Source organism: Magnolia sinica, chromosome 5 (genome assembly GCF_029962835.1).
Source record: "Magnolia sinica isolate HGM2019 chromosome 5, MsV1, whole genome shotgun sequence".
In the NCBI taxonomy this organism is placed as follows: domain Eukaryota; kingdom Viridiplantae; phylum Streptophyta; class Magnoliopsida; order Magnoliales; family Magnoliaceae; genus Magnolia; species Magnolia sinica.
Window position 1 is genome coordinate 115,547,894 of NC_080577.1, and position 11,737 is coordinate 115,559,630.

General features: G+C 42.6%; 1 protein-coding gene across 1 annotated transcript; it reads left to right on the plus strand.

The window, feature by feature from the left end:
* Positions 1–1,500: 1,500 nt before the first annotated feature.
* On the plus strand, positions 1,501–3,410 carry LOC131246888 (cytochrome P450 78A5-like). Its single transcript, XM_058247349.1, has 2 exons — positions 1,501–2,497; positions 2,780–3,410. The coding sequence occupies exons 1-2, from the start codon at positions 1,559–1,561 to the stop codon at positions 3,392–3,394; spliced, it is 1,554 nt and encodes a 517-aa protein (XP_058103332.1). The 5' UTR covers positions 1,501–1,558; the 3' UTR covers positions 3,395–3,410.
* Positions 3,411–11,737: the final 8,327 nt, after the last annotated feature.

Below are 11,737 nucleotides of genomic sequence, written 5' to 3' on the forward strand. Positions count from 1 at the left end.
CCATATCCCTGTGCACATGCCATTACCCTTTTGCTTGAACCTCTACCCTTTTGCTTGAACTTCTACCGATGAAACCTTTTACGGCCACACAAGTTTTGGATCATTATGAAATTTGTTTTTCCTCTTCATCCAGGTCTTTGTGACCTTATGAATAGATTAATGACCTTATGAATAGATTGGATGGAAAATAAATGTTATGGTGGGCCCTACAAAAGTTTCAACGATGAAAATCAATTTTCCACTGCTCTGTGTGGTGTGGCCCAGTTGATCTTTGTATATGATTTTCTCTTTTTTGATAATGCTCCGAAATGATCTCGAAATATGGATGAACGTTGTGGATATAATAAATACATAGCTGTGGGGCCACGTAACTTTGATCTCTTTTAAGCCGTTCGTACAACTCTCAGTTGGAGGAGCGTCAGCGCTCGTCTTCGCAGTGAAAAGGAGGGGTAGTTTCGTCCTCCAAGTCGCTGTCCGCACGTGCTAGTCTAAGTTGGTAACTTAAGTTTGTTTTCCTTCATAAAAACCGCTGGGTAAAAGGTTTTGTCTACAGTATTCATTTTCTCTATATATTTGTGCTCCCCATCCTCGATGAATCTTGCCGAGAAACATTTATAGCCTTTTTCCATCGATGGCGGTCGATGGTTTTATAGTTTCATCAACCGTCAGTGAACGGTAAAACCATTCTAAAAACATGACACACCATATCAATGGTCTAGATCACTAAACTATGGGCACATTCGCACAAAAATAAATCCTGAGCACAATAGTCATCCTCTGGCAGTGTATCATATGCTTCTCTACTAAGCCTCCAGTTTTATTTATTATTATTATTATCTGCGCACGCCCTCGCACCCCCACACGCTTGCGCTCACACCAAAGTGAATTTCACTGCAAAAAAAACCCACGACCTTGTGCTGAAACTCCTTTGAGTCTCCACCAAGGCATTGAGTACGGACCCAATCCTCGTGTTTACCTCAAACCTCCGACCTTATAAGAGCAGGAGTCTAGTGCAAGTTTCAAACTGGTGGAAACTCATCCAACTTAAAATGTGGTGCACATGTAAGGCCATCCGAATCATCCAGTTATGGACCACACCGTCGACAAAGCATAGCTAGAAATCACACCGATCAAGCAATTCTAACAATCCAATTGATGGCAATCAAATGGATGATTGCATTTAAAAGAGTGAGTGGTCCGATGGTTATTATCACAGTGTCAGTGTGAATTTTAGAGTATGCTGTATCCACTATAGGGATAGAAGTTTGGATGGTTTGGATTGAAAAAAAAAAAAATCCATAAAACTATGCAAAGCACTTACACATGGATGAGTCGGACACAAATATATATATATATATATATATATATATATTTTAAATGGTGGTGAAGTATGATACGAGTCGAATCCCACCACCTTTGCAAGGTCCTATATATATTAGTGTCCGTCCGTCTGTCTGATATAAGGCAAACACATGCCACCCTCTATCCATTGAATCCCTCTCTCTCCCTCTATCTATCTACTTTGGTTTTGATCCTTTTCCTACTTCTTTGCTTAAACATGAAAATCCATTTGCTAGCTAACCTTTGCCTTTTAGCCGTTTGTTTCGGGGTCACTGATCATGCTTCATGGCCTCACTTCCTCCTCTTCTTCTCTCTCTGCTTTCTCCTTACTTATCTCATCAGTTCTTGGCTGATACCTGGTGGGTCTGCATGGCGTGTGGCCCATGAAAATTTTACAGCAATTCGCGGTCCAATCGGGTGGCCCCTGCTGGGCAGCATCCCTATAATGGGCCCGCTTGCACACCGTAAATTGGCTGCACTCTCGGCAGCGCTTGATGCGAAGCGCCTCATGGCACTTACTCTGGGCTCCACACGTGTGATCATCAGCAGCCACCCTGACACTGCTAAAGAGATCCTATGCGGGCACTCCTTCTCTGACCGTCCGATAAAGGAGACTGCCCGGCTGCTGATGTTTGATCGTGCGATTGGGTTCGCTCCTTCCGGGGAGTACTGGAGGAGCCTTCGAAGGATTGCCGCTGCCAACATGTTCTCTCCCAGAAGAATTGCTAACCTGGAGGGTCTGCGACAGCGTGCGGTACATGAGATTCTGGCAAGTGTTTGGAAGGAAATGGAGGTGAGAGGAGTAGTGCAGTTGAGAGAGATGTTGCAAATGGCTTCTTTGACAAGTGTTATTGGGAGTGTATTTGGGAGCTCTTTTTGTTTGCAAGGAGAGGAGTTGGGATTGATGGTTAAAGAAGGCTATGATCTTATTGGGAAATTCAACTGGGGGGACTATCTCCCACTTGGGTTTTTGGATTTTCATGGGGTGAGGAAAAGGTGTCACGATTTGACGGTTAGGATCGAGAGTTTGGTGGGCCGGATCATAGAGGAGAGGAGAATAGAGGGAGGATGCAAGAGAGATGATTTCTTGAGTGTCCTGCTCACGTTGCCTGAGGATGAGCGGTTAAGCGATTCCGATATGGTCGCAGTGCTGTGGGTATGGTTTTATCTATTTATTTATTTATTTTTTACATAGGTTTTCCTAGCGTGAATCCCAACGCACATTTCAAATTGAGAATTTGTAAAGTCCCCATTTATACAAATTTGAAATGCGTGGTGTGGTGGATTGCCGCCTATTGTCCCAAGACAGCGTCCAATGACTTAAGGGGTTTTTTTTTTTTTCATTAGAAGATTTTTATACTGAGGATGGCCCACCTGCATAGTAATGATCATGTGTGGGCCCTGCGAATTTATACTCACTCTTGTTCCTTGCTGGCAGGAAATGGTATTCCGAGGAACGGACACCGTTGCCATCCTCATGGAGTGGATCATGGCCAGGATGGTCCTACACCCAGACATCCAAGCCAAAGCCCAACAAGAGCTCGACACGTTTGTCGGCAGTTCCAGGCACGTGCAGGACTCGGACATCCCCAACCTTCCGTACCTTCAAGCTATTGTTAAGGAAGTCCTTCGGATGCATCCGCCGGGTCCACTCCTCTCGTGGGCCCGCCTCGCAATACATGATGTCCACGTGGGCAAGTACTTTGTGCCAGCTGGTACAACTGCTATGGTGAACATGTGGGCCATTACTCACGACGGGTCCATTTGGAAGGACCCGTCGGCCTTCAGACCTGAGCGGTTTCTGGAAGAGGAGGTGAGTGTGATGGGGTCAGATCTACGGCTAGCCCCGTTCGGGTCCGGACGAAGGGTATGCCCCGGCAAGGCACTGGGTCTGACGACGGTGCACATGTGGCTGGCGAGGCTGCTTCACCAATTCACCTGGCTTCCCTTCAAGACGATTGATCTATCGGAATGCCTTCGCCTCTCCCTTGAAATGAAGAAGCCACTGCGTTGCTGCGCCGTTCCACGAAATCCCATCTCGTTTCAGGGATGATGAATCACAACCCTTGATGGGAGCTAGTGGGCCATGTATTGGACGGAATCCCATCTCGGTTCTGTGGTGGTGGATCACAACCCTTGAGATCGTAGTTAGTGGGCCACGTATATCCCTAAACCCCAGGAGATGCAGATTATGTAATTTGCTCTTTTATCCTTTTCCTTACCCAGTCTCTGTTTTAGTGCCTAAAGCTTGTCTGAGCTGGCTCGCTGGGCCCCAGCCACTAATCCAAGTGGATCATGAGCCTAGTAGATCTATGACTTATGAAAATGTGCTCTTGTGTGTACGAGGAAGTTTATGATACTTGCCCTTTTTCTTTGGATACGTAGGGCTAATGGTTTATTGATCCAGATTGTTGACCTGGTGAAACCATCTGATGGATGGGGGACTCACCAAAAATCTCCTTATCATACAATTTCTAACACTGTTTATTATTGGTGACATGCGTACGTTAACGGCCCATGTTTAAGGGAGGGTTTAAATTTTAAAATAAAAATTAAAAAAATAAAATAAAATGGATTGATACGAGTTCCAGCTGGGAAATTTTGGGGGGTTGGTCTCCATCGGAGCCCATCAGGTACACGGGCTAGACAACAGAACCATGAGGTCCACTTGCCCCCTATTCATGTCATAATCCAAGATTCTATAGTTTTCCATCTTAGTCACTTTTGGAGATTTGACTAAAAGGTTTTTAAAAGTCTAGAAAACGGGAGTGCAAGTACGATCCTGTTTATTTGAATGCAAGTATTGTAAAATCCTCAACCCAGAGGATATGAGCTGAGCGCTTGGGAGCTGGGGCTTAACTCTGGTGATCTGGACCATTGGTACGTTTGGCTGGGAGTGGATGGACCATGTCCAAATAATCTCATCACTCAATCAATCAATCTAATTCTGAAAATTTTAGTGCTTCAAATAGACCACCAAGAAGATAAATACATCAATGGTTCGTGTTCAACCGAAGAAATTCCCATGATTGGTGGATAGTATCTGCCAATCCATTAAGTTCAATAGTCCATCCATGGTGGGCCAAAACAAACCAATGATCTGGATCACTGGACATTGAGTCCTTGGCCATACAAACTGATCACCGGAGAACAGCGCATGCTCTCAAGCTGCTAGTTAGAAATTGTGACGGGAGTGGAGTTACTTGGAGGTTCATTTTCCCAAGTTGCCCAAGAAATGAAAAGATAAAACGTCAGAAAAAGACAGATAGTTTTAAGAGTCGGACGAGTCCAATGCGACTTGCCCGAGTCAACTCGGATTTTCTAGCATGTGCTACCACCTCGACTCAATCACTCGAGACCTAAAATTAGGCAGATGATGATGATGATGAGATGAACAGTTGGTTCATCGTGGAAACCCTTGAGTGGCCCATGGACCAAAAATCACACTCATCAAACAATTGCACCATTTAAAGATGGTGTACGGAAATTATAAGAATTCCCTCACTTTTTTTTTTTTTTCCCTTTTTTTCTTTTTCCATATGGTTAAGATTGTCCCATCATTGTTGTCTTTGATCAATGGTCCATTGATGGAGGCTGCTGATCATCGTACTATTACATTTTGGTTAGATTAATAAGTGGGGTATAAAACCCGTTTTATATCTTTAAAAATAAATAAAATATAACGAACTTGTTTTATACTGTGCCTAGTGCCAAAGCTGGCCAATCAAAGGTCAGATATATTCAATTGCCAGTGACCAGGCTCTCTCTCTCTCTCTCGTGGCCCCCACATCGCATAGGCTCTCTTTCTCTCTCTCTCGTGGCCTCCACATCGCATCTGGCATCTCCTTCCGACATTGATGCAACAACCTTAGCCAGCACTTTTACTTTTTCTCCAGTTAAGTAAAGGCAAATCTATAGTGGTGGTGACTATTCCTCACTCGTGGGACTCGCTATCTCCAAACCATCCAAATTGCGGGTACGCAATGGGCGGTGCGTATCAAGAAAATCATACCCACCACCAATCCCTTGGAATCAATTGATGATTGCTTAAATTAATGGTAGAATAGAAATTGATATAAAATTTAAAAAAGAAAAATAATAAGGCTACAGTCATTTTACAATTGGGTCAGCAATTTGGACCGTCTAGATTGTGGCACAAGTATGGCCTGTGCAACAGAGAAGATTTCAGGCCATTTGTCATATGGTGGTGAACTATTATCCAAATATGGAAAGGAACCGAAGATTCTCTTTGGAGGAGTGATTTGGTAAGAGAATATCGGTGGAATGTGCCCCTACAACCACTAACTTACACTTTCAACCTGTGTATTAACAATAAGTGAGTAATGCCCCCTAAAGTTCCGGCTTTTATAGATCCAAATCTCTTTCCTTTTTCGATTTTTGGTTTTTATGAGCCTACACCTACTGCTGCTGACTAGGCATGTATCCTGGACATCCATGTAGTGGGTTCCACCCATTTACTGAAACTTATGCCTGGGAGCGCATTTGATGGGCCACATATTTATGGAAATTTTGGAGGTAGAAACATGGTGCCAATGGTCCACATTCTGATTTTGGTGAGTCAATTTGACGTGCGGATCAGATGCTCCATACACGTGGCCAGTTGGCATGCATATCTCCGCGTGAAAAGGTTGTTCGTTCTTCGTTTTGAAAGGAAACGTATTGTCTCCGGTCCACAAGGGTAGCTGATGCAAAGCCCCGGAATGCGTTGAACCACGAGTGGTAGCAGTGTGTTACTGTCACCCCATGGTTGATCCGTGTGCAGCGTGATCAAAAGAAAAATAAAATTTTGATATATATACATATAACACTCTTAGAGAGAACTTAAAAAAAAAAAAAAAAAGAAAAAAAAAGGAAACAATCCACGTTTAACTAAAAAAAACAAGGGGGACTGTAGGAGGCTTTGAGTGGTATAACCATCAAACCGTCCACCTTGCTTTTTTCAAATGAACAAGTGGGATAGCCTGAACATGGGATGTAAACTTGAACTCTGCTAGCCCTACTTGTGTAGTCACCACAGTGGACCCCAGGACAATTTTAATTGGTGGGACTTCCCATCTTATCTGTTCCTCATGTTGTGGCCCCCTATGTCTTTTGAATCGACCACCATGATCAATTGTCCACGTGATATCGTTCCATTAATCCTGTTAACAAAAGTCACACCCCTATCCATGCGAAATTCACGCTAGCTTTTTATTATTATTATTTTTCATACTGGTGGGGCCCATTATTCATTGGCATAGACTGTTGATGTTGGCTACCTAATTTGTCTTAAAATAATAATAATAATAATAATTTGTATTTGGAACATTAATTGTTGTATTGGGGGCTTTGCACAAAACCTTAAGATCTAGCCTCCCGAAACAAACCAGTATTATGGAATAATAATGTAATGAACTAAATCGAAACATAAATCACACAACAACAGGAATTTTTACGTGGAAAACTCTCAAAGAGGTAAAAACCACGGGACCTCGTCCAGATCAATAATCTACTATAAAGCAGAACGTTACAATCGATCACAAGCACACACCGCTTGGATCAAACCTTCTTCACTCACGCACAAGTGGATAAAAGATAAGAGAAACAAAGAAGACGGAGAAATCTCATCGATTACGAGGACGTAGAAGCGCTGAGATATGGTAGATCACTTCTACGAGCATAGTCTCCCTTCCACAAGCTTTCTCTCTCTCTTTCTTTCTCTCTCTCTCACACACCTTTAATAACCCTAAGCCCTTTAGCAAACCCTAGAATACCCTAGAATACACCTCAATCCTACATACATCCCTTTATATAAGAATAGAAAGATGTAGAATAAAAATAGGAAACAAAATCCGCAAAATCTGCATTTCCGCAATCGCATATGCGGAACTCTTCGATAATATCGACGGTCTCTCGATAACAGACTTCGATATCATCGACGATGCTTTGATGATATCGAAATAGGACCAAAACTGTCCAGCGACCAGGGTGAAAAATTCTAATAATTATCGATGTCATCGAACCACTCTCGATGACAGCATCGATATCTTCTAAAGTCCATCGATGATATCGACAAGACCAAAAAACTGTTCAGCGACCAGCGGTAAAAAATCCAGCAATTATCGATGATATCGAAACTGGTTCGATTTCATCGAACCCAGCAATGAGGAGAAAATCCTCATCAAATCTCCCCTTTTTCGACTCAGGAGGAATCCACCTTTTTCAAGCCAGCCCGATTTCTACAAACCTCAAACTTGCCATTGAGCAAAGCCTTGGTCATCATGTCTGACCCATTATAGTCCGTGTGAACCTTCTCAAGCTGTAACACCTTCTGTTGCAAAGTATCTATGATCCAGTGATACTGAATCTCTATGTGATTCGACTTTGAGTGCCGACTTGGATTCTTGCTCAAGTGTATAACACTTTAACTATCGCAATAGACCACATGCTACTCCTACTTTAGGCTAATTTCCTGTAGGAACCTCTTCATCCAAAACATTTCTTTATATGCCTCTGTGACTGCAATGTACTCGGCTTCTATCGTTGACAATGTTACGACCTTTCGTAGCTTGCTTTGCCAAGAAACCGCTCCCTCTGCAAACGTAAACATGAACCTCGATGTAGATTTCTTGGAGTCTATGTCACCTGCCATATCTGCATCTGTGTAGCCCTCTAACCTAGGTTTTCCGTCACCATAGCATAGGCTCAACCTGAATGAGTCTCTTAGATGCCACAGTATCCACTTCACCGCTACCCAATGCTCTTTGCTAGGATTGGAAAGATACCGGCCGACAACACCAACTGCATATGCTATGTTTGGGCGTGTGCACACCATATCATACATTAAACTTCCTACAGTTGACGCGTAGGGTATCTTTTACATCTCTTCCACCTCTGCCTTCGTCTTGGGACACTGCCTGTCGCTTAATCTGAAGTGACCATCTAGTGGAGTACTGACCGGCTTCGCTGCATTCATATTGAACCGCTCTAGGATTTTCTCAATATACCGCTCTTGTGACAGTCAAAACTTCCTACTGCTTCTGTCACGGGTTATCTTCATTCCTAGGATCTGTCTAGCCGGGCCCAAGTCTTTCATTGCAAAAGACTTGCCCAACTCCTGTTTCAGCCTGTAAATCTTCTTGATGTCTTTTCTCATGATGAGCATTTAATCAACGTATAACAGCTGAACTAAGAAATCACCATCTAAGAACTTGCGTGTGAACACACAATAGTCTGATTCCGTTCTGTCATACTCATGCTTCAACATAAACGAGTCGAACTTCTTGTACCATTGCTGTGGAGCTTGTTTCAGCCCATACAAGCTCTTCCTCAGCCTACACACCATATGCTCTTTGCCCTTGACTTCGAACCCCTCTGGTTTGTGCATGTAGATCTCTTCTTCCAGGTCACCATGGAGAAAGACAATTTTAAAATCTAACTGCTCTATCTCCAAATCCATGCTTGCCGCCAACCCAAGCAACACTCGTATGGATATCATCTTCACCACTAGTGAGAATATCTCTTCGCAGTCTATACTTTTCCTCTGACCAAAACCTTTTACCACAAGTCTAGCCTTGAACTTCGTCTATGAATTCTTCTGCTCAACTTTCTTTCTAAACACCCACTTGTTGCTTAAAGCTTTCTTGCCCTTAGAAAATTTCATCATATCATAGGTGTGGTTCTTATGCAAGGATTCCATCTCCTCTTGCATAGCTTTCAACTACTCTCCCTTATGCTCGTCGGCTAGGGCTTCAGAATAATCTTCTGCCTCTCCCCCATCAGTACGCATAATGTACTCATTCGGCGAGTACCTCTTGGACGGCTGTCTGTCCCTAAATGACCTCCTCACCTGTGGCTCAACAGGTGGATCAAGTGAGGGCTGCTCCCCTGGTCCATCTTTTAAAGGAACTCCCTCGTCCTCTGCACCTTACTGTACTCTCTCGTCATCGGGCACAACAGGAGGAATAATCAGATCCATGTCCTTTAGCTCACCTGAACTAGGCTGGTTCTTTTCTGGTTTACCAATGTCTTCGATACACTGATCTTTAAAGAATACCACATCTCTGCTCCTGACGAGTTTCTTCTCGGTTGGATCCCACAATCTGTAACCGAACTTTTCATCACCATACCCTAAGAACACACACTGCCTGATCTTCATATCGAGCCTGGACCTCTCGTCCTTTGGTACGTGAATGGATGCTCTGCATCCAAACTCCCTGAGATGACTGTACGATAGATCCTGTCCAGTCCACACCTTTTTAGATACTTCTCCATTCAACGGGGCTGATGGAGACCTGTTTATCAAATACACCACCGTGTGCATTGCTTCTCCCCAGAACGTCTTGGGTAACTTCGCATGGGATAACATGCATCTGATTCTCTCTACACTGGTGCGATTCATTCGCTCAGTCACACCATTATGCTGGGGGGTCTTAGGAACCGTCTGTTCATATCGTATACTCAGGGACTTGCAGTACTCATGAAAGTCGCCAATTTATTCACCACCATTGTCAGTGCGGATCATTAAGTGTTTAACCCTATGTTAGGCTCAAGGCTCAAAAATCAGCCTCATTTGTGACTTAGGTGGACCACACGATTGAAAACAATGCAGAACCAAGTGTGCCCCTCCAAATTGTTTTCTTTAAGTGTGGTCCACCTTAATCATGGATGCGCCTGACCAAGGCTTAAATTTTTCATGTGGCATCTAATTGTTGGAGTGGATTTCTTATAACTACCATAGTGGGCCTTGTAAAAATCAATGATGGACGTTTCTCTCTCAATTGCTTCTTTTAATGTCGTTTACCTGAACCACAGGTCAACTTGTCTTTTGGGCCATGGTGAGAGTGGATTCCACATACACATCAACATGACCTCTGGATGGATTGTCCTTGACCAAAAACCTATTGAACCTATTGAAAAGGAAATGATTGCAGGTTTGTGAGGCCACTTTTGTGGCCCACATGAAGCTTGAAATTACCTCAATGTTAAACAAGTGTATGTTGTGATAGGCTTATGACAATGACTATTTACAATGTTACACGAGTACACTATTCTTAGATATTGTAGATGATTTACTTAATCAAATTCAAACGTCTACAAATATAAAACAAAAATCTAGTGCATTGAGAATGTAGGTTACTAAAAGCACTTTGGATTTAAGTGCATTTTAATCACAGGATGTCAAACATAATCAAAGAGTTTAAATACATTTGATTACAATGTATTTTGGATTTTAAATCCAAGGCATTCCAAATGCAAGCAACCAAACAAGCCTTAAAGTTCTCACACATGTGGAGGAAGTCACATGAACTCTATTCCTACTTTTACCTCTCTTGCTCGACTTCTCTTACTACAACTTATTTGTCCTCTTGTTTATTTGTGGCCCATCTGTCAAAGGTTTGGATCTTTCAATCCTTGAGATTTATGTGCATCTACCATCAAAACCATAGATTCCACCGTGTTCATGATTTTGTAGTCCTTGTTCGCATTTATTGCCTTCTTCTTCTTATTAATTTACTACGTTTCTCTGTGTTTTAGAAAATGATGGGAAGGGCAATCTAAAGCTTTGTAGATGTTTTTTTTTTCTTTGTAATTGAGTTCTAAGTGTGTGTGTGTGTGTGTGAGAGAGAGAGAGAGAGAGAGAGAGAGAGAGAATCTAATGTGAGCCCCACCTTGAATCAAGGGATTAATTGATTTATTGAAGTGAGTATTGCTTGCATTTGACAAAGGGTTGCTTCCCTTGTAGTTTCCTCTTTTTTCTCAAGAAATAAAAATCCAGAGCACTTTTGTTTCCAATCCGTAATGACTAATGGGGCCTACAAATTGGATGGTAAGGGATGCAAATGATATGATCATCCATTATATAGGTAACTCTTATCCAATGGTCCAGGATGATCATGTGATACCACTGGCCCTTCATAAAGGAATCTGTTCAATAGTAAATTATTGAGATTTTGATGGACACACATTCAAAACTCCTTAATCCCATCGAACTTGTTTTGGTTTTGGACTCCAACTCGGCCATTCTACTTTCTGCTAAGGCTCCGTCCTAGCCACGAATTTGGCTAGCTATATTGACAGCTTAGACCATTTCACTCTAAAGGCTCCTAATTGTACAAGTGGATCCCATAGGTTGGTGATTCGGACCATTGACTTAATGGGCCCCAGTGGATTCACCAAAAACCCCCCCAACTTAACGTTTTCTAGCCATTGTACTGATCATCCACGGGGATACTGCTAGGAGGAGAGTATGTTAATGCCCAACATTCATTGGGTCCAAATAGCAAGGATGAGATGACAGGCATAAAAGGCTAATTGAGTGTTGCAGGAGGAATTTCAGATTTCTACTAGCTTTCCAAACAAATAATTAATATATATGTACTTTTCATTAAAAAAA

What these genes read in the sequence shown, in the direction of transcription:
- LOC131246888 (XM_058247349.1), top strand. Translation starts at nt 1,559, where the DNA reads ATGAAAATCCATTTGCTAGCTAACCTTTGCCTTTTAGCCGTTTGTTTC. An exon ending in ATATGGTCGCAGTGCTGTGG is followed by an intron (nt 2,498 to 2,779) that starts GTATGGTTTTAT and finishes CCTTGCTGGCAG; the next exon opens with GAAATGGTATTCCGAGGAAC.